We start from the raw sequence: 27,377 nt of genomic DNA, 5'->3' as shown, positions 1-27,377 counted from the left end.
TGTTTAACCTCCTAAGACCCGAACTCTTTCATGGCATGCATTTTTAATTTTTCTTTGCTATTTGCGTTGATTGGGACCTAAAGATAGTAAAAACAAAGAAAATTTTTTTTTTTTACCTAATTTTTGTTTTTGAGAAAAATGAGATCCACATATGAGGACATTTGTATCAAATTTTGATAGAACAGTGGCAGTATAATGTCCTCGTAAGTGGATATCAGGCCCTTGTATAAGTATTTTGGTCTAGACGTCCCAACTGTCCACATATGTGGACGCCAGGTCCTAGGAGATTAAAATAAAAAATAAAAAAAGACTGAGAATGAAGCACTGGTATTCAAAGCCACAGGACTCGTTTTGAGATAAACGGTAATTTCACTTTGAGGAACGCAGAAATGTGTGTGTGACACAAAGTCATTGGTCAACACGGTAAAATGTTAACAATGAGGAAAATCTCAAATTTGTCCTAATGTTGTGTGCTTTGTGATGATAATTTGAGCTGTGTGTATTGGCTGCAGAAGCCAACTGTTGAGAAGCGTATGCTCAACTAGAAGGAAATGGGTGATTGCGTGTGTGTTTTGCGACATTATTGTGCCTGTTTACATAACGACGGCGAGGGAAATGCGAGTTAATAATTGCCACTACTAAGTGTAAGTTCGTCTTTGAAGAAATCTGTATTACTGCCTCAGTGATGGGTAGTCTGGATGTAAATAAACATAAACATAGCATTCTTGTAAATTTGTTTGGAGGAAGTGGATAAATCTTTTATTTATTTATTTTTTTATCAGTCTTTTTGAATAAAAATGCTCAGAATTTTTTCTTGTGGCTTTGACGTTCACCTGACCGTTCACTCCAGTATGGAGAGACATACTCTCATTAATAACAGTGGCATGGTTGTTGGCCAAGCCACTCAGGTCTTACTGATAAAGCTATTGCTTTGTTTAAGGTAAACAGGAAGTAGGAATTTTTTTCAGACCAAGTAGGTTAGGCATTGTGTCAGCCGGTATTGGTGTTTTGTAAGTTTTACGGTGTTTTGCTATTACTAATCTAGACCTGCAACTGTCAGTTAGCCAGTGATCAGAAAACGCTGTTTGCCCTCCCGCAGCGTTTTTCTTCTCCATAGGCCAGAGACTGTAAACACTAAGGTGTTGCGTCTCCATCTACGACCTTGTTTAAGATAAGACGTCTCAAAGCATTTTGAGCCGTTATGACCCTGGGGAGAAGTTTCTCTTCCAGGGCAGCAGGATTAGATTTCACATGTATGTAAATAATATCCTTAGCTTAACTGTGTCAAAAATGAGGTCAGAATTGTGAAGACAAACTTCCTGTGCATTTGGATCTGTGCCATTTCTAACTGCAGATTTTAGCTTTTATCAGTATATACCTCTACTGCTTTGATACTTTCATTCTGTTTCCTAAATCTGTTCACGTAACTTTGACAGGAAACAATTGTTAGGATTATTCCCTCTGGTTAATTTTCAGGAAAAAAAATACAAATTGAAAAGTTTCTTGTTTTAGGAACTCAAAAAAGTGGAAATTAGACCTTGGAATGGAGGTTCACTCTGACCACGGCCGGTTGGAGGACTTGTTCATTGACCACTTCTCTAAACTACAGAGCAGAACAACTGCAGTCCAGCTGATTTCACTGCCCTGCTTTTTATTCGTCAACAATTAAATTTTTCCAGAGAAGAAACTCTAAACTATAACGCGTGCTATAACACAGTATGTGCACAGTAGCTGTTGCACAGTGACTGAATGAAGCTGAAGACTCGACACAGCCTCCGGTCTCCTCTGCAGCGGCCCGGTCTAGTGACCTCATACGAGCTGATGGAGAGCCTGCCACTAACACTGGAGTGAAACCATAGATCACTTTGGGCAGAAAAGCTGCAGTGGTATATTGTATGGTCAGCAGTGCTAATGGGCATAAAGATGCAGTGGGTTCATCAGAGGGTCCACAGCTAAATGGAGCATAATGGACAACACTTGGTATAAAACAGCTTTATGTTGTCAGCCATTTTTAACGTTCCCATCTGAGGTCCTCAGATTGTAAGTTCACTTATCAGGAATGATGGCGATTGCCGATTGACAGTTGTATTGGAAAGAACAGCCTCAGAGGAGACCCAGTTACATGCATCTGTTAAGCACTGGGTTATATAATTAGTAGGCACCCAGGTCAAACTGGAGAGTTTGACCTGGGTTTGTCTGAAGCTTTGTAACAGAGAAGGTTTACTTAAAGTCAACTCATGTTTCACTTTTTCTGTTGAGGACTGAGCTGCTTTCTGCATCGAACGTCTTTTTGCACATGACCGTGATGTGCATAATCTAGTCTAATGAGACAGTTTGTATTTTTTTTTGTTGTGCTTGCTGTTCTGGTTGCACTGTGAAACTGAGTATTTCCCTTTCTGTATTTCTTCAGTGTGTTGAGTCCTGAATTGTAAAAGTTTGAGCTTTGCGTCTCTAAAAAGACTTTCCTTTAGTCAAAGGGTCATGTGTTAAAAATGTTTATTGCCTGGTGTTCAGGGCAATAAACATTCTGCTTTTTGTTTGTTTTGTGGTAACAGTGCAGAGGCAAAGCAATTGAAAACGACCGAAAAGAAAAAAGCTTGGCTTGTCCAAAGTGAGGATAATCCAAGTAAGCATTTCTGGCAAGTAACATAAGGTCAAAAGCTATGGACGGAATGCCATTGAGAAGCAGGAAGTGTGACTTAGGTGTTGCCTCCTTCCTTTTTGCCCAAAGTTGACAAAAAGAGACATCTCCTCTTAATTTCAGAGGAAAGGAGCATTACAAGTCAGGGCGGCTGAGTAAAGAGTTTGGATCGGCAGGGGATTGTTCTCCTTCAGAGAGCGAGCCGTGCCTCCTTCTTGGCCTGAGTCGAGGAGGATATGCTCCAACCTGTAAAAGGAATTGAGCTCAGAGAGGAGGACAGAGGTGAGATGGTTCCAAATATGGGCATTAAAAGTGTGCCAGTCCTGTCCCCCACAGCGCACACAAACACACCACACGTGCAGGCCGCGCCACCTCTGAATCAGCGGGGATTCATATCCACTCTTGACGTCATTGGACAACAAAGTGAACGTTTTTGGCCAAAGAAGTTTTTCCACAGCGCCTGAGAGTGGATGCTCAGCAAAAGATGAGTCAGCAGGCAAAGAATGCTCAGGCGTTTGACTCCATTCAGACAAAGATACTGAGAAGAAGGGTTTAAGAATAGTTTGATTCTAGATGTTTCTGTGTTGCTGATTCATGGAGGCGGAAAGCAGTAGCCTGCAGCATGTATGTGTGTGTCTGTCTGTGCCTTCAGCAGCATGCTAGGACTTGTGTGTGAAGAACCAGACGTAAAAGGGTAAAAAAAACAGTGAAGCAAGAAGAGCAGTAGATTGCTTTATTTCTTCCCTATACACACATTATCATAAACAAATGGGCAAATGAGTCTTTTAATCTTTTTAAAGGAGACTGATGGTAATAGCAGGACTTCGAAATGTAGCCGATTCCTTCCTTTAAAAGCGTAGTTCTATATTAAGTTTGTTCTGCTTTACTCTCCATTTTTACAAACATGTCAAATAATCGTTGTTCATCACCCAAAATTCCTTCCCCTGCCTTACAAACGCAAAGATCATCACTCTAATCCTCAGAAATGGCCTCTCGTTTTCGTTTTTGTTCCTCGTCCACCCGATAAGCTGAAGAAGCCACACCGGAGGGAAGTTTACTCGGACTGTGAACATCAAGCTACATATTAACATTTATGGCGCAGCTTTGTCTATCTCACGGCAGAAATTGGACTCTGCAGTTTGAAAGCTTATCTTGTAGGTTTGGGAGAGTCCCTAAGCACTTCTCACAGGATGTATCACATTAACTCAGAGGTTTGCTTCAGAGTCATGTGTGTCCAGCTGAACATCGCTGGCAGCCGTATATATGGGCCACGAGTGACGTGAGGTCAGTGTACGCTCAAATGGATAAGGCTGAGCATCAATGGGCTTTTGTGTGGGCTTGCTGTGTCCGAGTCAGCATCGGGGGTCAAGTCGTTGTGTGTAAGCCAAAAGCTCAGACTTCAGATTGCTTGAAAGTGGTTTTTTTGTGTGTGTCTTCTAGTGCTTCCTCAATATATGATAATAACGCAAGCAAATGTCCTTAATTTGGACATCTCAGGCACATCTGTACAGGCTTACATTTTGTTTGCAAGATGTGACCAATCAGAAGTAAGCTGGCTTGAAACACAAGAGAATCATGGGAATCATGCAAAGTTAGTCTAGAGTCCAAAACAAGAGGAAGTTAATATGAGAGTAATAGTCTTTTTAAATCCCAGTTTTAGTAAAACTGGACTGTTTGTAATTGAGTGACTTTAAAGAAACGATACAAGTTGCCCAGTTTCAGAATCTTTGATGCAGAAGGAGCATTCACGTGCCGGCACATAATGGGTTTCCCCACGGTGCTCCTTCACCATTAACAGTTCCTCTTCTCACTTCTGTCTGCAGCTGTGTGCCCATCTGGGCCATGACTTTCCCACCGTTACCCGTTGTAAAGCATTCAGGTGCTCTGGTGCGAAAGGGAAACTTTCACTCTTCATTTAGTAATGACTTCTCACCGTATATACTGTACACGTAGCAATCCTACCACATTCTAATCATCTAATGAGATTTAGCGCACATGCTGGCTGTAAGTGGTGCTCTTCTGTTGCAAGCATTTAAATAGCTGCTTGCTTTTACAATATCATTTGTGAAACGCATTTTGTGTTCTTCTCAAAAAGGCCACAAGGAAGAAGGAGGAAGTGGGTTGGTTAAATGCAGACTTTATTTAGTGACTTATTGTCATTCTGTCTGGTTTCAATGTGACGTTTTATAGTGGGCAAAAAATAAAAAAGAAGTGATGATTCACTGTTTACTCATCTAAGGTACAGCAAAGCCACCTGAGGGTTACTAATTTGTATGCGACACCTGTTTCTCATATATTTTTTTTGTGTGTGAATCACCTCCCCAAAGCTGTACAAAAAAATGCAGCACAAAGTTGAATGAAAATTGTTGGTTCATATCTGGTCAAGTGTTCCATGAGATGCAATCTTGTCTTGTTTGCAGTCTGTACGCCACGGAGAAAGGCATTTATTCCTGAAGGCAAGAATAACTCAAAGATGAACATCATTAAAATAAGATTGTTGGCTGTAGTTGTTTGGGGAGGGAAATGAGCTTTTCATATTGTGGAATTATGAACTCCTGGAGGAGATGCCTGATGAATTAGAAGGGATGGATGCAGAGACAGAAATGTGGTTCCCTACTTAGTGTCTAGACAAGACTATTTAATATATCCCCAAATCATGTACATATATAGCAAGAGATATTTCTGCAAGGATACCACCAAGTGGCATTAGCAGGCATATTTTATACCTACTGAAACAGGAATCACTGAGGAGCATGGTAGGAGGGTCAGGTAAAGAGGAGGAGAAGGAGGGAAGAGAAGGAGCTACTGGGCCTGACTGTACTTGCCATTCGGAGAAAAGCTCTGAGAGCATAGCCTTATACAGATATTTCCAAGACGGCGTGTGCCCCAGCCGTGCACTGTGATTTCCTGTTAACCCCTAACTCACCAAGAAGGCCAAACCACAGAGGGGATGAGGCACTCACTCTGGCTCCAACAAGAAGCGATGACGGACTCAGCCGTGTTGCAATAAATGAGCAATTTGCATGTCAGTCAGGTGATCCCTTCCTGTGGTGAAGTCCTTTCTTGCATTGAGGCTGTTGGCTCAAATCCTTCCCAGAGCAGCAGTCGGTGACCTATTTGTGCTTAAGAGAAAACCTCTTAAATCATCTGGTGACTTGGTTAGTTTGCCTACATTCAGCTTCACTAGATTGGTGGTCTTTGTTCAAGGAAGGACAGGAATAGGTTGTTTATGACCACGCCTGTTGTGGTTTTATTCTAGTACTAAAAAGCAGTCCGATCAGACCCAGCTGCGAGCCCTCTGCACTGCAGCCTGTTATACCCAGCGGGCGGGTCAGCACAGGTGGATGTGTTGGCAGCTTGACAGGTGGGGAGGGTGTGTGAAAGTCTCTCTTTATGCGCGTGTCTGCCACACATGCTTTTAGTCTCAGTGTCCGTAGTTCTATCAATAATGCAGCTGCTCACTCTCAGTCTCACTCTTGAGCCCTTGCTTTCTCTTCCATTAAATATGCATCAATTTCCCAGTCCTAAGTCTCTGTCCCCTCCCAGTTCCCATAAGCTGCCCTGCAATCCCAACAGCATGCTCATTGCTGATGAGTTGACTTAGTAAAACTAAAATGTTTGTAAAATCATTCTTTGTCAGCTGTTATTAAAATGTTATTTCTGTTATTAATTTGAGCTTTAAGCTGAAATTAAAACATGATACTGACGAGCTCAGAGTGATTGTCAGAGGTTTGCCAGCGTGTTGCCATCAGTCTGAATGAGGGGACTCGACTCCACTTGGCTCCCAGCTGTCAGCCAAGTGGCTGCCAACTTACTCCTATACACCAGGAAGGCTGCTGAGGACAAAAGTAATAATTAAATGGGAATTTGTCTATACTGACACCAACAGATGTCACCGTATTTGACTTACTGCGCAAAGGTTTGGGGCAATACTTCCAAATGTTCACTTTAAAGTGCCATAACGATAATCCACAATACTGAAATCCTCTGTTCCTGAAGTCACAACTATTAAAACTCACTGATGTTCTTTGTCATGCTGCACAAATTACGTATAAAGCAATAGGCAGCCTGCTTCCTGACAATACACTACATTTCTTTTTTTTTTTTTTCTTTCTTTTCTTTTTTTTTTTTTAAAGAGATGGAGGATCCGGTTAAGCGGGGAATTCAATTTAAAACATCTGTGTTTGTACAATGCTAAAAAGTTTTTGCATGTCTGTATGTGGAGTGACATTGTGGAACAGATTGCTGAAGTTCATTACTCACTGTCCCAGCACGACTCAGGTTTAAAATGTAGAACAAAATGATGGTTTTTGCAGGGTAGAAGGAGGAAGGACTCTGATTGGGTGCTCTTGTCCCCTATCCACTCTTCACACACTGTGTGCGTATAGCTGTATGTGTATGCACGTGTATGTAAACATATTATTTTTAAAAAAAAGTATCTCTTGGTGTGTTACTCATGTTACCAAACTAAATATATGTAGAAAATTATAAGGAAGGATTTATGAAGGGATAAGGCAGAAACGGGAAGTAAAAGTGATGATAAGTAGTTACTAAATAATGGAGTATTTTTTGTTTTGTTCTTTTTCTCCTTGAGTTGTACTATCATGTTCAAAATAAGGTCTTATTTTATTAGAATTATCAGTGAATTTGGCATTTTCATATGCATGTATTGTCTGAGATGCATAGCACACGCAGTTATCTTTTATTCATTCATTTTTTTGTGCTTAAATTAAACTATTATAGTGGTGGGACAAAGAGATCACAATATTTGCCCCGTCTTAATTCATATGCTGGTTTCACATATCGGTGTTTAGATTAAAAGTAGGTTGGTGCTCTAAACAGAGAACAATCCTGCCCTCATTTGGTTGCCCACCTTTTCAACTTTATCTGTGTCCCTACTCTTCATGGTAGTATCAAAGCAACAGAAGAAGAAATACACAGAGGGGGGGAGAGAAATGCATTGAACAGTTGTGTTATTTAAAAAGAACTGGGGGGGGATAACATGCACACTGACACCTTACTACAGGAAGTAAATACATAGGGGTCATTCCATGTCAGTTTATCAAAAGGCTCCCACCTGTTCATCTCAAATTTGTCCCCCCAAAAACGTGGTGGTTAACCTGCACTTACAATTCTGCACCAACATTGAATGAGCGGCGTCCAGTGTTGTTATCAGGAAGTGTTTGCAGTTATGTGTCATAATGGCACAAAAGACACGATCTCTCTTCTTACCCAGAAAAAAACGTCTTCCCAGGGAGTGACTTGCCTGAGGACACACATCACATATTTTGGTTATAATAACATAAACATGCTTTTTCTAATAAAGTTAATTTGAATTTGTTATATTGGGCCATACCAGGGACAAATGTCAGAATGGTGTTGGATAAAAATGTATTTTTCCACTCATATAATATCTGTGAAAGTATTCACTAGATTTGAACAGCTTTAAATAATAATATATGACTTTAATGTGAGAAAATAAAATAAATTAAATATCAGTCCTCTACCTGCAAACTTCTGGTTTCTCCAGGTCTGCTGTCAGAGGGATCAGACATCCAGATATTTTAGAGAAATGAGGCAACATTTTATGCTAACTTGAGTTACACTTGAGCCATAGTATGAGATATTTACCCTAAAAGATCCGACGACCCCAGTGTAAGTAGTCTTCTGGATACTGGGATTTTAAAGTGGCCCATCAAAAACAATGCTGGAAAAATCAGGTGAGATGGGTTTTTTTTTTTATGTTAATTTGATCAATTGTGATGGAGTAAGATGAAGATGTTTTCTTTATCGCCTACACATACGTCTTAATGTAACAGACGATTTAAATCAGAGACATGCTATATCACAGCATTGTTGTTATTGTAGTCAACGTATTGTGATATCGTGAGTTACTCGGCTTACAATGCATTATCAGTGCACTCCTGTTTCCATGTGGGTATTGTCCTTGCCAGCTTTACTTGCTGCAGTCACTACTTATGACCACACATGATAGTGCTTAATATATGAGTATGTGAACAGAAGTAGACTAGTTTTCAGTGAGGTTATCTTGTGGTTTTGATGGATCCTAGATGCTTATCTGGGAGTCCCTGTATGAGAGTATCAGTGTTACCGTTGGCGACATATAATGACAGCATCTCATCGTAATTCCCGTGCCGACTTTGTGATTCCCATCCCCAGGCACTTCATGACCTGTCTATGCCCCTCTAATGCACATCCTTGTTACTTAATGACTGATGTACATGCAGATATGATAGAACTGCATCTTTAGTCTCTGAAACACAAGACACTGCAAAGATGTTTGAAGATATCTGAAGTTGTTAACCGATGTTTGCAAACATTGGAGGAAGAAAAATATGCACAGTTGCAGTGACTGACTTGAACCCAGTAATTTAAGAAGGGGTTTCTGTTTTTTTTTTTTTCCCAGACAGAGAACACCTACACAAATGTCTACAGGGCTACAGGTAGCACAGACAACAAAAAGTCACTCTGGAAAGAGTGAGCCAACATTTGATATCAGCGCAGTTATTGTAAGACATGTGCCAAATAACACAATAACAGGAAGGCATTTTGAAGTTTGACAGCAAACCTGAAGCTGCGTGGCTGTCGTGAGGTCACTTATACACATGCAGCCTCATGTTTAATTTACACACTGTTTGCACCAGACATCCTCCTGTTTCGGGATATTTGCAGGCCTAAAAATTCAAGTTGCTCCTGGTTGGAGTCCACAATCCCAGACACTTAATCACTCATGAAATCCTAATGCTTGGCTCCTTACTATCCTTTTTTTTTTTTTTTTTTTTTTTTTTCCTTTTTTGTTTTTGCTTTTCTTTAGTAAATATGGACTGAATTTTTATGAAGTTGTATAATATATAATATATATGGCCTTTTTTTTCTTCTTCCGTGTGTGCATGCGTGCATCCATTGTTCAGGCTGGATGAGTCCTTATTAGGCATTGCTGGCAACAGGAAGTGGGCTGGGCTTTGGTGCTGTGTCACAGGAAGTAGCAGATTGTATCACGGGCGGGACAGATGGAGGGAGAGGTGGAAGAGATGGATTAGGGGACTATAGGGAGACCATGCAGGGAAAATAAGGAGAGGAGGGGGAGGGATCGTAAAACCTTTGTTGTTCTGCATCTGCACAACTCCTCTACTCACCATTTACCGACACTTTGGTTTCTTCTGTTTTGCTGTGCTTTAAGCTGAGACACGCATGCACATTAACATGCATATATTAAGATTTACAGTTAAATGAATGAATGCAGACTTTACAGTGTTTAGTGGTATTTATTTAAATGTTACGCCATTACTCTGGTCCAATATTATCAGCATACACAAGGAAAAAGCAAATATGTGTGTAGAGAAGGAATATTTGTTTATTTTAAGATCTCTGTTTTAAACACGTCTGCCCTACCCGAGATACCTGAGTAAACATGGTTTTGTTTTTTTGTTTGTTTGTCTGTCTGCATAAACCTATTAATACCAGTGATGTCAGCGCACATGTGGCTGTTTTCTTCCAAAGTGTGATGAGGTGGAGGCTGATGGAAAGCAGGTGGAAGATTCCAGTGCCTCGTCTGTTTGGCAGAGCACGGCACAACTTCCCGTCTTTGTCGGCTTCCATTGTTGCGTTTTGTTTGGGATCAAACTAATCTGTTTATCCAAGCAGTTATCAACACCATACTGCATTTTTAGATTTTTTTTTTCTTCCCACGTGTAAGCTACTGATTTCTTTATATGTCGCTTTGAAGACGTTAGACTTTGTGTATATTGTTAATGTGGAATATTCTCCGTGTTTTTCTTCTGACATTGGTGGCTTTTTCACTCATTTTCAGTTCATTCCTTGTTCTTATTTTTGTTCTTTGTTCAGCCACTTAAGACTGATCTATGAATCATTTCAGCATAGAAACACCAAACTCAAAACATGAACCAGTTTTGTGTCTACAGATAACAGAGAACAAAGAACCAGTTGTAAAATATATCTTTAGGCTCTTTGTTGCTAGCATCCTGTTGCAAAAACACATAATGTGTTTATAATTCTTTAGTTTAATGTTTGTAAAAATGCCACAATAACACAAAATAGTAATTTTGCTCCAGAAAGGCCCAAAGAGTTATTCACTAAAACGTTGCTCAGCATAATGTGCAGTATGTCATTAAAAAATCAGAGGAAACTGAACAGGTGGAAGAAAAAGTTTTTGAAGGCTTGCCACTTCTATCTAAACAGTATCTGAAAGTCATGTCCTTTAAGAAATAGTAGGAAATCTAGCCTTCAGTTGATTTGTAAAGAATCAACTGAAGAAGAAAAACGGGGAGGAATGGGTGGGGTATACCAAATGACCCAAAAAGTTCAAATTGCTATAGGTAGGTATGGAGGAGGTCATGAGAGAGGTGCTAGAGCAGGGGTGGCCAACTCCAGGCCTCGAGGGCCGGTGTCCTGCAGGTTTTAGATATCACCCTGGGTCAATACACCTGAATCAAATGATTAGTTCATTACCAGGCTTCTGGAGAACTTCAAGACATGTTGAGGAGGAAATTTAGCCATTTAAATCAGCTGTGATGGATCAAGGACACATGTAAAACCTGCAGGACACTGGCTCTCGAGGCCTGGAGTTGGCCACCCCTGCACTACAGGCAGGCTCTGTCATGGTTGGATGGTTATAAATGTAGAAAAGTATTTTCACTTCATTTCATTTTTTTTATCCACCATGTAGTACCATCTAGAAAACCTCTAATTAGCACAGTTTTATTTTTCAGCATGACAATGATCCCAAACACACTGCCAGTGTGGTAAAAGATAGGGATGTGGATAGAAAAACACACAATGTATCACTATCAGCCATAAATGGACCTCCCCAGAACCCCAACCGCAACATTACCGAAGCAGTGTGGGATTATCTTGACAGAGAACAGAACAAAAGTCAGCCAACATCCAAAGAAGAGCTTTGAATGTCCTTCAAGAAGCCTGGAGAACTATTCCTGAAGACTGGTTAAATGAACAAAAGCTGCCTCAGAGATTTCAGGCTGTGCTGAAAAATAAGGGTTGACATACCAAAATTGACAAATACTGACTTCAAGATTATTAGACTTGTACAAACCTTTTTTTTCTGTATTTCCATTTATGTTTGTACTTATTCCCATTCTCTAACAAAATATAAAGAGTTTTTTAGACAGGAATGTACACTTAACCTTTATTTGCAAAGAAGCTGTAGACTTCAGTGAATAAAGGACATTGTCGTTCCAGTTTAGTGTGTTTTCTGACACGTATGAAGCTCAAACAAAGCTGGTTATATTAGTGTTGTGGGTTTTTTGAAACCTAGGACACACTGAAATGTTCTTAATCTGGCATTGTGGGTTAGTGAGTATGAGACTAGGTTTGTCTTGAAAGACAAACCTAGTCTCATACACGAGGGCTAAAGTTTTTAGCCCTCACGACTAAAAACTTTGTTCTTCATTCATTTGTCTGCAGTTCTTCCTCATCTTTCCTTGTTGGCCTCTCCTGTTCCACCCACAGTTCACGCTGAATGCCACATAAAACACATAGCCTTTATATGATATAAATTAACATTGGTTCTTCTTTGTCCTTATACAAAAAATGCAATGTAACTGAAATTTTAGTAGTTTGCTTAATTGTCCTTGATTCTCAGCAGTAACACAAATGAATGTTTCCAAATTTTTATTTTATTTTTTCATTTTTGCAAACATTTCAGGTTATTAATAGAACACGTTGCTAACGTAAACAAAACAAATAAAACACTGTTGCTGTGGACTGAGTTTCCTCTTAAGGCATCTAGAGTATGTTAGGTACCCAGCTGTACCTTTAGAAGAACAAGTACCTCCACATTTTCAGGATGTTGGTATCGATTTGGTGCTGAAGTATCTGTTTTTGTGACATCCCTAAAAACAACAGTCTAGTGTATTTCTCCGATGACACTCTATAGTACAAACATGTTTGCAGCAGAGCTCACAAAGACCGTTTCATGCGTTTGTCGGCTGAGGTTGCCGTCGCGACTATAAAGCCCTGTGGTTTAATTTTTGTGGCTGTACTTTAATTTGGCTTTGGATCTTTTTAATTCTTCCTCGTTTTTGTGGCAGCATGTAGTGGGTGTTTTTGTTCAGGCTTGGAAGAGCAGAAATCGACTCTTAGTTGCCAGATGTCTATATTACAAAGCAGGATTTCAACTTATCTAGGTAACCCGGAGTTAACCCTGAAGTTTTCTGTAGTGTGAAGGTGGATCACTTCTTACTGGGGTGCATCGCCATGGTAATGCACTTTGACCCTAACCTGCTCCAGAGCAGATTATGTTCTGGATTAGAGATCAACAGGTATGAAATCACTGTGTACATGACAGTGTGTACATAACATCACCATTCCTGCAAGACCCCAGAGACCTCTGTATACGAAATAGGAGGGTCTGAAGTCTTTGTGTTTCTCTGACTGTCAGTAGCTTAGATTCTCAGATCCAGCTTTATTACTTTTTTCCTCTGTTGGCCTCAGATTAATTTACAACAGTTTCATTGTTCCATCAGTATTAATTAGAACTAATTACATTTGGAACTTTTGCTGGCTTTCCTTCTTACCCTCAAAGAGGCTAAACTTTATTTATATCTGAGCTCTTTCTAGTCTTACTGGCTAAAACTTGCATGCATTCATACAGCACTTTGAATACTGAACTACTGAACACACTGGCACACACTCACCCTGCAGCACCTATGTTGCTTTGATTCTGTGTTGTGCGTTTTAAATTTTTCTAACATTACACTTTGCTATTCCTATGCTGCCAATACACTGTGTTCGTGATTAGCCAGATGCTGCTAGCGCCACTCCTTCCTGTGAACCTATTTGTAACTAGAACCCTGGGTTACTGAGTCGATAACCAGTTTTGTGCAGCTATAAGGGTAAATGAAGAAAGATCCCTTTGAAATGCTGAACTCGTGGTAGTACAAGCCTGAGAGAAAAGTAGATTATTTAGACTTTAAAGAGTCAACTAAGCTATGCTGTAAACTAATGTTGATGATTTCTTCTTTGTGCTCTGTTTTTCAGTGAATCAAGTATTTGCCAGGCTCGGGCCACTGTGATGATCTATGACGATGGCAATAAGAAGTGGCTTCCTGCGGGCACTGGACCCCAAGCCTTCAGCAGGGTGCAGATCTATCACAACCCAAGCAACAATGCCTTTAGGGTAGTGGGACGCAAGATGCAGACAGATCAGCAGGTACATCTGCCAGCTTTATGCAGGCTTAGCATAGTGTCTGGCTTTGTGAGATGTGTGTAGTGTCTGTCATGTGGCCTGTGGGCGTCTGTGTTGTTTAAAGGTGTCTGAGTAAGCAAGAGTGAGAATACTGGGTTTTGTAAGTACCCGTTCATTGACATCATTGTAAATGATACCCTAAACTGTATCTGTTTGTTATATGGAGCGTATTTACTGTAAGTATAGTTTTATTAGAAGCACTTGAGAGCATTTTTACATCGTCTACCACTGTGCTGTTTATGTCCCTCCCCCCTAAACCCTCTGCCCATCGAAGAAGCCACAGGAAGGATAATAAATCACAACCAAACCTATTTTCTGTCCCCTTGTTTGGTTGCAGAGCAGTTGTAGACTCTACCTTATGTTGCAGTTATTTACACTCACTGGCCACTTTATTGGGTACACCTGGCTAGTATACAAACACACACACTCTTTTGCCTTCAGAACTACCATAATTCTTCATGACACAGATTCAACAAAGTGCTGGAAACATTCTTCAGATTTTTTTGGTCCATGCTAACTTGATGTCATCACACAGTTGCTTCAGATTTGTTGGATGCACATCCATGATGGGTTTCATCTGTTCCACCACATCCCAAAGGTGCTCTACAAGACGGGATGGATCCAGTCTTTCATGTTGTTTATGCCACTGAGACCTAAGATCGGATCAGATGACATTTTTCCAATATTCTGTTGTCCAATTTTAGCCTGTGTGAACTGTAGCCTCAGTTTCCTGTTCTTAGCTGACAGAGGTGGCACCTGGTGCAGTCATCTGCTCTAACCCATCTGCTTCAATGGTTTAGAGATGCTTCTCTGCATACCTTGGTTGTAATAAATGGCTCTTTAGACAGGCTTCCTATCAGTTCAAAGCACTCTGGCTCTGCTCCTTTGACCTCTGACATCTTGTAGAGAACTGCCCCTCGCTGGACATTTTCTCTTTCAGACCGTGCTTTGTAAATGGCTGTGTGGGGAAAATCCCAGCACATGAGCTTTCTGAAATACTCCGGCCAGTCTGTGCGGCACCAACTATCATGCCACATTTATAATCAGTTAAATCACCTTTCTTCCTCATTGTGATGCTTGGGTTGATCTTCAGCAGGTCGTCTTGACCATGTGTACATGAGTTGCTGCCATGAGATTGGCTGACTAGATATTAGCATTAATGAGCAATTGATCACGTGTACTTAGTGGCCGGTCAGTGTATGGTCTAACTAGTTTCCTCATAGTTTCTCTCTGATGTCTGTGTGCGTGTGTCTGTGAGAGAGAGAGAGACAGAAAGGGGGAGGGGTGGAGCAAGCATACTGGCTTCTGTGGGGAGCCACTGTTTTAGAAACCCTCTATGAATTTTCATGATTTTATATACACTGATGCAAATATGATCACATGAACCTAGCAGACAGAAGTATTTACTTTTAGGCACAGAATGGATTAATGAAACCTGATGAAAGGTAGAGCAGGGAATCCGTTAAGTTAGCGCGTGGAGCACGATCGCTGTTTGCAGCCGTTTATCCAAACACTTGCTGCTCTTAACTACACTGATAAACAGGCCTTGGGTTACCTTATTTATCTTTAAGCCTGTGTTTTAATTCCTTTCAGTGCTTTTAATCTTACAGATTTTGCTGAGCTGAGCTTTGAATCGACTGTTGTCTTAAGCAAGAGCACTTCCACCACATTCATGCTTTTGATTACTGTCAGTTTGCGAGAGGTGCACACGAACATGCAAAGCTGTTTTTTGTGCATTGTCAGCATGCCTTTGGCATAACATGTAGGAAAGTCCTTCAGTTTTGAGTGCTCAAAGCAGAGGATAATGAAGGCGTATCTATGTGGTTATCACCAGATTATGACTCCACAGCTGATAAAGGTGAGCCGATTCCATGTTACAAAGCAGGGTTTGGGTGCGTCTATTCTTGATACGCCCGTCTCAGTGTCTCTCTCTCTCCCCTTCTTTAAACATTCAGCACTCTGAAGTGTTCCCCCGAGACGTGTCTTAAAGTGGAAGATGTTTCCTGTGAGATAGTTAGCCTGTTCAGCCATTTCCTGTGACAATTTAGGACGTAGTTTGATACCCAGTAAGAACTCTATATTTGTGTCTGACGGAAACATCCAAGTGAGTTTAGGCTTGTGGTTAATGAGAGCAGCAGGAAGAAAATGAGAATTTTCTCTCTCTCCTTTTCATGTTCTCCTCTTTCTTTTTTCTTGTGCCTGTGGTGTCTTTAGAAGTGTCTTTGTGGTGTCACGCTTGTTTTAGGCATCCTGGTGTGATTTAAGACAAGTTAAAAAGCACAAGTGGAACCTGCGGCATTAAGGCTTTTCATCATGCCACAGGTTTTACTTGATTCCTTTTATCCTGATTCGTGATGCAATTCTCTTTGCATCTACACACTACCTTTCTATTTTTAAACAGGAAGACTGAAGTTTTATTTGTTTATTTTTGATGATGATGATGATGTCTACAGTGGCAGATGAACTTGCTACCCTTACATTCAGTGCATACTGCCCCCCTGACAGGGTCGCCTATCCTCCCCTCTCCTCTGTGGAATCCAGAGGCTGTTAAACAAATAGTGAAATGGCATGTCAGCACATTCAGGCAAACACTCAAACCCAGAACATTTTTCCCCAGCTCCATAAGCTTCACACCACCTGGTGGTTGGAATCTGTACCAGCATAGTCCACAAACATTTGAGCAGATACAGTCGTGTTATGCATAAGCAGGGATATTAGGTTGTGGAGATTTTAGAAGTTGTTTTGAATATATAATTTATTTTTAAACGACTTTGCTCCTCTGCTCTCTTTCTTCTCCTCAGGTTGTTATAAACTGTCCAATCGTTAGAGGCCTCAAGTATAATCAGGCCACACCTAATTTTCACCAGTGGCGGGATGCCCGACAAGTTTGGGGACTCAACTTTGGCAGCAAGGAGGATGCTGCTTTATTTGCCAATGGCATGAGCCACGCTCTGGAGGTCCTCAACTCCATGGCAGACGCAGGTAAATTAGCATCTGTAGCTACTCCATGGACTTTGCTTATGACTTTACAGATTTGATACTGTACGAATGAAAACATCCCAACCTTACAACTTCCTGTTTTGTGGTAACTTATCAGCCAGTACATGGGAAACATTATACTAACACCACACAGAGGTTACATATGTGTTTCTTGTCAATCAGTTAGAGAAAACAGGCACGTGATTGACTTGATACTAACACCGCCCTGGACCGCGTGAAACACTTTGCTTCCTTCAAGTGATGAGTATGATTCACAGTGATGTACAACAAACAGGGTAGCTGGGTAGATATAAAAAGGTCAAATAATATAGCCTGATTATTAGTCCTGATACTCAGTTACTGCAGATACATTTCTCTCAGAACATTAAAGGAAGAGATGAAGTGAATTTAAAAGCAAAAATGAATCATCAAGACAAACAAATTGGTGGGAGAATGGAAAATAAGACGTGCTGGGAAGGTCCGTCCTGTTGTCTGAGTGAAAAAAATTATTTGTTTGGCCTTGTGCTGCTGTGCTGGCTGCGGTTGTGCACAGGGTTGGTGTAAATGCATGAAAATTACTCACTCAGATCACATTTTGTCATTTAGATGTAGACTTTATTAATTCCACACTGGGGGAATTCACATGTTACGGCAGCACTGGATTTATTTATTTTTAAATAAGGAAAAAAAATGATGCAAGGGTAATTTCTACTATTTACAAATTGTTGCTATATGCAGTAAATATTTGTCATTGTCATATTTTTCATATGTGCATAAAGTGCAGTGGGAGTAAACTTTTATTTTTGTAGGTATCTATTGTGTGTAATGTACAGTCTGACCGCTGTTGGGATGAAGGACCTGTGATAAAGCTGCGTCCTACACTGTGGCTGTAACAGTTAAACACATTATTTATTAGACATCAGTCCACACGTGTCCATCCAATCCTGTTAAATAGAAAATAGTTTGAATATTTCCTCAGAAGGAATCCTGGTATTCATCGAACAGTCACATAATTAGAACTTTTGTTGTTTTGTTTTGTTTTTTAAATGTGTTGATTTTTAACAGTTTCAGCACTTATTCATAGTCAGCGTTGTTCTTACCTCTGCTTATTTACAACAGCTGGCTATTTAAATGAATACTCTGTATATCCTGTGTCGCTGAGCCATGAAAAATACTTGATAAAATGTAGCATTGTAAATGCTTGATTAGTGGGCACCACCCATTTGAGGTCCCTGTGTGTCATATCGTGGCTGTCCACACTGTCTGCAGACTTTGTACAGTATCAGCAGCAAAGATATCAAAAGGTGTGTACATCTGTAAAAGCACAGATTGGATAAACTTGAGCGTGTCAGTAATTATTGCTTTATAGTAATCATCACAAATGTTTTCTATTTTCTGTTTTGGCAGGTTATGCTACCCTCCCCCGCCCCGTGTCAAATGGGCCTTCTCCTGAAGAGCTTGAACAACAGCGGAGGTACCTTGAAGACTTTCTGCTAAATGCAGTCCGCCTTCTTCACTTTGCTAGTTGTAATCCACCGCTGGTTGCATTTTACTGCTTCTCTGCTTGCATATCTTCTGGGCTTGGTTCAGCTGATAACTCTGATTACATTTCCAGGTTTCAGCTTGGTCGTAAATAACTGTTTGTTTAATAATCAGATATTTTTTCTGATTCTTTTTTGTTTACCTCTTATGTGAGCTTACTGTACTGTGCGGCCATGTGAAGTGTATGTTTTCTAACTGATGCAAACAATCTCCTGGGTTCAGTTGCATAACAATCAATAGCAAGTCAAGCTGTTTTGGCTCTGCAGTAGTCCACTTGGCAGGGTTAGGGCACACACGCATATGCAGAGGATTTGATGGCATTAGCTTGACGCTGTTAAAGCCTTAGTCAGCCCGTGTAGTTTAAAGGTTAAAAAGACAGTAAAGTGGATGCTGCTTACATTTTCCCGCCATGTCTCCATCAGCCTGTCCCATCAGCGAGACACTTGGACTCGCATGGACTAAGCATTAACCTTTTAATCTTATTTACACTAAAAGGTGATAAAGATCACAGTCTAGGAGGATTTTATAATCAGCATTGCTGCTTGCCTGGCTGTCTCATTATCCAGTGGCGTGCTGAGGCTCAGGGAGCTTCTAAAACCTTAAAAGTCCAACAGAGATGCAGGTGTTTGTGGGTAATATTTGCAGCTGTAAACATCGATGATGTTCAGCAGTTGTGAAAAGAGGCAGAATAACAGACATGAATGCGATCGCCCCTCACCCTTTCCTCGGCTCGCTGCTTGACATCATGTGTGATTACGGGCATGTGTGTGGCTCTGCACTTTAGTGTGTGTACACTGTGTACAGTGTATGTGTGGTGCTCTGTAATCAGCTGTTATGAGTGGCAGATGTGTTGGGGGAGAGGAGAGAGATGTAGCCAACTGAGGCAACTCGTATTGGATCATTTTGACCAGCTGTGGACTTTTTAGTGATAGACTAATTAAAAGTGAAATTCACCTCATGTCCTTGTACCAAATTCTCTAGATTTTATAAAACTCTCTTTTTGCGTGTTTGTTTGAAATGTTAGAAGTTGCCCTGAAACAGCGGTTGGTGCATAAATAATTCAGATATCTACAGGACATTTGCAAATGATTCAAGGCTTTCTGAGTCTCAGACTTGTGTTCACATACAGATGTAACAGATTTGTTTGTTTGTGCACAGGTTGGAGCAGCAGAGGTTGGAACAGCAGGAACGGGAGCGTCAGGAGAGAGAAAGACAGGAGTGGGAGCGGCAGGAAAGAGAGAGGCTGGAAAGAGAAAGACAAGCTGCTGCAGGTCAGGAAACACCTGCGCTGGTCAACTTAACACCACTTGACATTAATACACTTCAGTTTTGTTCTGTTTCAGCGTTATTCTCAGATAAATGTGCAGCACATGATTGCCCTGAAAGGAAAGCTGGAATTCATTCTGCGTACCAAAAACAACAGGGGATTTTAAGACTGATACAGGGTCGTGTCAGACAGAGGTTGTGACTTTTTCTGTAACTGGCTGAATTTTTGTTTTTTTGTTTTTAAACGTTGATGGAAAATCTGAAGGCTGTCCCTAATTCTGAACCGTAATAATAAATGATTCATGCACAACACTGTCGAGAACTGTGCTCTCAGCATCGGTGCCGCATCTTTCTTGACATCAGACATCATATATTAGAATTGTCGATCAAGGTCTTGGAGTGTCTGTATCCACAAGCAGTCACAGAGGGGGTGCAGCTGCACCGGGTACAAAAGCATGCTGCTGGATGCCCTCCAGATAAACCAAGTGCTTATAGGATTGGGAAGCAGATAAGATGCTGCTGGTAATTCCAGTGTCCAGCAGAGTGAAAATTTAGCATTCAAATCACAATTAAATCAGACATTAAAAGTGGTTTGTCCAAGGCAGAAAAATATAAAACCACTAGACATGGAGCATCAATCAAGCTGTTTAAGTTAAATTGGAATTTTTAGATGCAGGAGCTGTTTTAGTGCTTTAGGTGCTGCCTCTATGCTCTGTTTATGCTTTTGACAGTTTTAGATAAAGAAGATCAGTCATGCCCTCTGTATCATACAGAAGCCATCTGAGCACCTGCGTCATGCTCTCATTGGTGTGAATCTTCTCTGAATACTTTGCAAACTGATGGTCCTTCTCTGTCCAGTTCCTCCAGCCCCTCCAGCTCCTCCACTGGCCACTGGAGGCCCTGCTCCTCCACCGGCTCCTCCTCCACCCCCTGGCCCTCCTCCAGCTCCTGCCCCTCCTCCAGCAGCTGGCATCCCCCCGCCTCCGGGACCACCTCCCACAGGACCTCCCCCGGCCCCACCCCTGCCCACTTCGGGTGGCGGAAATGGCATTGGCGGTGGGGGAGGAGGGGCAGGAGGGGGCTTGGCGGCTGCCCTTGCAGGAGCTAAACTCCGCAAAGTATCCAAGGTGTGTGTGTGTGTGCCAGATTTGACTGTTACTTTGCTGCTGCTGTTAAAGGCCTCATTAGGATACAATTGACAAATCACTCAATCTGTCATGTGCTTCTCTCATTATTCTAATTGGATATTCCGCTTTTGTACTGACACAATACTAAGAGTTATTTAGAGATGTAGATCTGTGACACCACCATCCATGCTTTTGCTATTTGCTGCCCTCAGCAGGATGATGGCCCGCCTGCACCTCCAACTCCAGCTCCAGTTTCCAGAACTGAGTCCACCCGCAGCAGCAACGCATCCATTGGAGGAGGAGGAGGAGGGGGTTTGATGGGTGAAATGAGTGCCATCTTGGCACGCAGGTGGGTGACGCCACAGGTTTGAAGCCATATAAGGTTTTATATTAAGTAGTTACAATCTTCACTTGTCTTTTGATCAATAATCATTTATTACATGCGTTATATTCAGTCAGCTCTTGCAAGTTTTTCTGCTTGATTATTAAAACTTAGTATTTTTATTTTCCTTTATCAGGAGAAAAGCTGCAGACACTGGAGAGAAGCCACCTGTGAAACCACAAGATAATGTAAGGGTCGGCTTTTTGTCAAATTGTTTTTGTAATAATAATTTTATTCTTGGACTTTATTAAAGTAGCTTTGCATCCTTTATAGTTCATATAACCCATATTTATGTCTTGATGCATTCTCAATCATCCAGGAAAGTAAATCTCCAAAACGTTGATTCTGTTCATCTGGACATAGCGTTTTGTGGGAGAAACGTTTCGTCACTCATCCAAGTGACTTCTTCAGTCTCAGCTGACTGCAGGTTTCCCCAAATCTTATAAACAGTACATTTGCATAATGACTGAAACCAGCCACTGAAGGAACAATGGGCTGGGAGATCAGTTCCTTAATTTTAATTGTGCAAATTCTCATATGTGTCAGGAGTATTGGAGCAGTTGAGATGCATTTTTTCTAAACACCGGGTCTTTGTGGCTTTTAAACCCCAAAACACGCTGTGCCAAAAACTGGTCCACCCCAAGGATCGGGTCCCCCGACACAAACAGAGTAACATAGTGTACGCTGTTAAGTGCCAGGAGGATTGCCAGGATTTATACATCGGGGAAACCAAACAATCTCTGGCAAAGCGGATGGCACAACACAGAAGAGCTACCTCATCAGGCCAGGACTCTGCAGTCTATTTACACCTACAGGCCAGTGGACACTCTTTCAAGGATGAGGAAGTACACATCCTGGACAGGGAGGAACGCTCTTTTGAGCCAAGGAGGCCATTTACGTGAAAAGGGAAAGACCATCTCTGAATCGAGGAGGGGGCCTAAGGGTACATCTTTCGCCATCTTACAATGCTGTGATTGCAGCCATTCCCCAACTCTCTGTGAATGGTACTCATGGCCATTGATCAGTGGGTTTTGGTCAGTGGTTGTTGATCAATGGTCATGAGAATTTGCATAATTATGATTAAGGAACTGACCTCACAGCCCATTGTTCCTTCAGTGGGCTGGTTTCAGTCATCATGCAAATGTACTGTTTATAAGATTTGGGGAAACCTGCAGTCAGCTGAGACTGAAGAAGTCACTTGGATGAGTGACGAAACGTTTCTCCCACAAAACGCTACGTCCAGATGAACAGAATCAACTTTTTGGAGAACCCTTATTTATCTTACAGTGAGCCTCGACCCAGCCCCATAGTTCATTCAATATATAAAACAAGTCGTTACTACTAGCTACTGATATCCACACTCTCCCCTGTAAGCCAGCTTTGTCCTGATTGGTTGCCCCTCTTATATAAAACATTTAAACAGCAGGTGGGTGGGGTTTCTGTGCTCACGTTGGCAGGTTATTAAACATTGCCAAGAGTAGAATAAACGGTTGAAGCCTGAGTTTTCGACTCACACTTACAGATATGATGTCATCATTTGACACCAGTATCGTCGTAACATAACAATATAGACATGCCAGAAAGTAAAGATAAGCATAATCGGTTCCCTTTATGTAACAGACAAATGACAAATGTAGTGTTTTTACATGTAACCAACCACTCAAGGCTGAGGATGACTCACTGTTAAGAGAAGTCTCCATGTTTTTTTTCCCTCCTCTCTACAGGATGAGTCAGAGTCTCCAAGTCAAAGTGGTGAGAACTGAACAGTTTTGTCTGTAGCATGCCACCTACGTTCATTCTGATATACTGAGATGAGTGAAGATTAACAACTCGTGTTTTCATACATTTTCTTTTTCAGACGCCGTCAGAAGACCTTGGGAGAAACCTTCTATGATCAGGTGAGCCAAGGCGCAGTTATTTCCCTGCAGTAAATCTGTCACCTCCAGGTGTCCCATGTGTCGGTTCACCCCGTTCACCAGTGTGCGCACATTTTTGTGTCCACGCCTGCGTCTTTGCACAAAAGTGAGTTTTTTGTGCGTGTGTGCGAATGTCGTCCATTTTCATTTTAAGAGCGAGAGTGTGTGTGTGTGTGTGTCTCACTAACAGGAATAACTCCATCCCCAAGAGCATGGACTCCACTTCCTCATTGTCCCAAGTTCCCAGGTATACATGTGCCCCATTAATTCATGACCTTTAGCACCCCTTCCTTTATTCTTCCCTCTCAAATCTTCATGCTGGGGTAGCATATTTTACAGTTGATAGCACCATCTAATGGATGGGAGAATGGCGTGCACCCAAGCTACCCGTAGATGTAGCAGCTGAGTGTGCCATCTCTGAAAACTGACTAATAAGATGGGAGCCTGGGTCTATGATTCATGCTTATTTTCAAGTCACTTCTCTCAGCTGGGGTTGGCACTGTCCTCTCTGACATCTTTGATGGCTTTGTTTGTCTCTCGTTGTAGTTCAAGAACGTACACGTAGTTTTTGTGGTAAAAGGTCCTAACAGAGCCATACACTACTCTGAAACCTGTGCTAGCTAGATCAGTTAATATCAGGCATTTATTTGTACCTCGTCAGCATCCTTGAGCTTCAGAAAGGTAGGTTAATGAGTTTACATAGGTTAACCTTCATTTCATTTCTGCATTCTTCCATTCACTGGTCCTTCATTTGCTCTATACTGTGGCAGTGCACTTGATTAATATGTTGCACCTGTTTTGTGGAAAGATAAACATGAAATATTCGCATGTCTGTTTCATGTTTTGTTACAGGGCAAAGGCTGCAAGCAATAATAATGAAGCAAGTGGAGCCGATGACTCAGATTTAGAGAAAATGAAACAGGTAAATATGCTCATCGACCCAGCAGTCATCAGTTCTTGGCCAAAACAGCCACACTTGAATGTTTGGATCTGAATTTTTGTTATGTAAATGAGAAAGCTGATTTCTCTAAAGCTTCTGATACTCGTTTTGTTTTGCATGAATCTGGCTCTATCTGAATACGCTGGCTTGAGGTCACTTTTTGACAGCAGTTTGACAATGGCAGTCTCAGACTGTTGAACCTTGCTCTGACTTAGTAAGCTTAGGTAGCTTTTGATTAACAAAGATGAATGACACTGAAATTTATGGCGTTTAAAAACCCACTTTTATTCTGTTTCATCGTCTAACCAGCAGAAACTCCTGCTTCCTTCTTAGTGAAAAACTGAATTCAGAATCGATTTGTGTAGACTAAATGGACAAAAGTGCTGAGCCACTTCCACATTGCAGGAGCTGCTCAGCCATGGAAGCTCCCAGTGCACAGCTCTCTGTGCTGATGTTAAAGTCAGAGGTTTGGAACTCAGTAACTCTGTAGCTTCACATGGTCTGCTACTTCACTGCTGAGTTGCTGTGGGTTACTTCCACTTTGCAATAATATCACTTGAACGTGGAATGTCTAGAAGAGAAGACATTTCACAAACTCACTTATTGCAATGGTGGCAGCCTTTTACATCACAACGACTCATTCTTTCACAAATGTTTTTAAAGGCAGACTGTATGTTAATGTGCTTCATTTTGTACACATGTGCCAATAGGACTAAAACACCTGAAACACACCTATTTTGTTCTTTCCACCCCTCACATTGTTCTGTTATAGATCCAAATAATTATAAAATACAAAGTCTGTGACGGGACAATGTAATGACATTCACCAGTAATCACGATAGGCATAGATTTGACTATAGGAGATGAAGTTAGTTTGTAGCTTCCAGCTGTTTCCAGGAGTGTGTTGTTGAGTGTGTCACAAACCGGTTGGTGTGCGTTTATGCAGCTGGCACAACAGCAATAATATTAACTACTGACAATAATTACATTCCCAGCTTGGGACAGGATCAGTCCGGATCTTATCACAGATGTGGTGTATGTAATCATACTTCACAAGCTCCTGTTATTTCTAATCTGATGTGTGGGATGTTTGTTCCCATAGCTACACATAGGAAGTGGCCTCTTTAGTTATCAAAGCATCTATCAAAATAAAGCTGCCATGCAAAAAGACAGTCTGACCTCATGCATTATGTCACTGTTGTACTGTTAAATCTTGCAAGCAAACTGCAGGTAATGTGGATCGTCATTGTGTTTGCAGATTTCCATAAAAACAACCCATGCCTAAATGACAGAATTCAGTCCAGTTGATAGAGCCAACAATATTATAGGTTTCATGCATGAAAAGGTCTTAATCCTGACAGAGGTTTAGAGAAACCTACATTTTTCTGGTCAACACCAATGCATTGTGTTCTGCCACAAGTCAGAAAAATATATGTTGTATGTATATGGAGATTTCACGTCACCTGGTTACTGCAAATAAACATTTTTTTTCCCCTAAATCACAAATGTATTGCCATGGCTAACGGTTTGTTCTATTTTTCTGCAGGAGATCTTGGAGGAAGTGCGGAAAGAACTACAAAAAGTCAAAGAGGAAATTATTGGAGGTTAGATTACACCTTAAAAAAAAAACTTTAATTTTGCTCCAGTATCAGCTACTTTGTGTACTTACTGTGTGTTTCTCTTTGCTTTCACAGCCTTTATTCAGGAGCTTCAGAAGAGAAGCACATAGTTCTGCTGAGCGTCAGGTGTAACGGAGGGATGCGATGGGTGGAGCTGACCGAGGTCCGCTGAGGCCTTTCCTCCACGTCACCCTCTCATGTAGCCCAGGGATTTCTCTTTATCTTCTACACATTTTCTCTTCTCTCTCTCTTACACAAACACATGAGCATATGTGCTTACTGTACAACATGCATATTCACTTCATCTTAATGGTAACCCAGGGAACCTCCTCAAGTCGCCATTTGGCACTTTTTGACCATCACTTGCTTTTATTGCAGCGGTGATGTCCCCATCTGTACCATCTCTTCCCGCTCAGCCGTCCCGTCGTGCCCTTTTTGTGTCCCGTTCATCTGAATCATTTCAGAGCACTTAACTACCGCCAGAGTTGCTCTTGCAAGTTTGCCATCTCTAACCCTCTTTGTTGCAGAACCCCTGCTGCTTGTGTCCTCTCCTTCTGCTATCAGATGCACCATTTTTCCTGGTAGAGAAGTCTTCAGTATTCAGGCACACTGTATTAGTCATATTTTTTACTGTAATAGAAAGAGGCTGGCATGCTGGGATCATTTTCTCCCTTTCTCAGTTGCCATGAAAATGTTGAGACTTCTGCTAGTCTGTATGGCAGCTGGATGTGGAGAGGGAAAAAAAATCAAACAAAACAGTGAAGCCATCTTCTTTAATACTGCAGCATATCTCAGTCAAGTGGACTTTAAGCTCCCGCCAAAGACTAAGAACTAAAGCGGCACAACGAAAGCCTTCACACTCCTGCTGCACAGAGATACTAGAGGAAGAGGAGACAAGCAAAGGGAAGCTAATGTTCAACCAGAGTGCTGTGAAAGAGGAGTGTGTTGTAGTTTTATGATGTGAGAAACTTATTCTCTTTGCATTGCACTTGTTCCAGAGGATGTGTGTGTGTGTGCCACACCGCCTTGATAGACTATTCCCTCTCACTTAAAATGAGACCTTATTCATTGGCCAGTGTGGCGCTCCTGCTGTCCACTGTGCTTCCGCTTGTTGTTATATTTCTTTCTTTGTTTTGTTGTTTTTTTTCCCTTCTAGATCCGTTTTCTAATTTTGAAACATGAAAAATGGCCATGATGAGGTCAATTAATTTGGCCATGACCAACTGCCTTGAGAATAAATATATAAATATATATATATGGAAAAATATATATTTGTTTTGAGGGAAATGTTAGCGAAAAAGGTGTTTCTATTTTAATTGAAATGACTGGTGAATGGGAATTTCATTATCTTTTTTTTTCCAATGATTTGTTTTCTAATGAAATGTTGTTTTGTTGTTGTTTTTGTTTACTTTCTTTTTTCTAATAGAGTCTAGGCTTTTTACACTGAAATATAAAGAAAACAGCTTAGAGACACTGGATTAGAAATGCCTTTATAGTCGAATACAGCTGCTTCTTGAAACGCATCACTTTGTCTGGACTCATCCTTTCTATTGTATTTGAATTTTATGGAGTGTGGGCTGTGCTGCACAAACTTTGCTATATTTAAAATCCCAAACACCATTTATGCATAAAAATGTTTACTTAGAGCCTGGGTAATTGTCAGTCTTCTTTTGGCTGCTCCCTTTTAGGGTTCCTCATGACAGATCATCATCCTCCATCT

At 41.2% G+C, this 27,377-nt stretch overlaps 1 protein-coding gene across 3 annotated transcripts in view; it reads left to right on the top strand.

The window, feature by feature from the left end:
• The window catches only part of vaspb (vasodilator stimulated phosphoprotein b), a 33,019-nt gene extending 5,773 nt beyond the window's left edge, over positions 1-27,246 (top strand). The window contains exons 2-14 of one of the 3 annotated variants that reach the window (XM_035911661.2): positions 13,679-13,850; positions 16,688-16,868; positions 18,273-18,339; positions 19,566-19,678; positions 20,532-20,800; positions 21,016-21,149; positions 21,319-21,370; positions 22,907-22,934; positions 23,041-23,080; positions 23,289-23,345; positions 23,951-24,020; positions 25,585-25,642; positions 25,733-27,246. In XM_035911661.2, coding sequence (XP_035767554.1) covers positions 13,679-13,850; positions 16,688-16,868; positions 18,273-18,339; positions 19,566-19,678; positions 20,532-20,800; positions 21,016-21,149; positions 21,319-21,370; positions 22,907-22,934; positions 23,041-23,080; positions 23,289-23,345; positions 23,951-24,020; positions 25,585-25,642; positions 25,733-25,767 — 1,276 coding nt within the window. In that variant the 3' untranslated portion in view covers positions 25,768-27,246. Of the gene's footprint in view, positions 1-13,678; positions 13,851-16,687; positions 16,869-18,272; positions 18,340-19,565; positions 19,679-20,531; positions 20,801-21,012; positions 21,150-21,318; positions 21,371-22,906; positions 22,935-23,040; positions 23,081-23,288; positions 23,346-23,950; positions 24,021-25,584; positions 25,643-25,732 lie in introns of all 3 variants that reach the window. The other 2 variants (XM_006799805.3, XM_006799806.3) reach the window with 2 other exon arrangements.
• The last annotated feature ends 131 nt before the right edge of the window (positions 27,247-27,377 follow it).

This window comes from Neolamprologus brichardi, chromosome 14 (assembly GCF_056152115.1).
Source record: "Neolamprologus brichardi isolate AB-2024 chromosome 14, ASM5615211v1, whole genome shotgun sequence".
NCBI classification, from domain to species: Eukaryota; Metazoa; Chordata; class Actinopteri; order Cichliformes; family Cichlidae; genus Neolamprologus; species Neolamprologus brichardi.
Note: the sequence above shows the minus strand (reverse complement) of the source record. Positions and strands in the feature narration are given on the sequence as shown.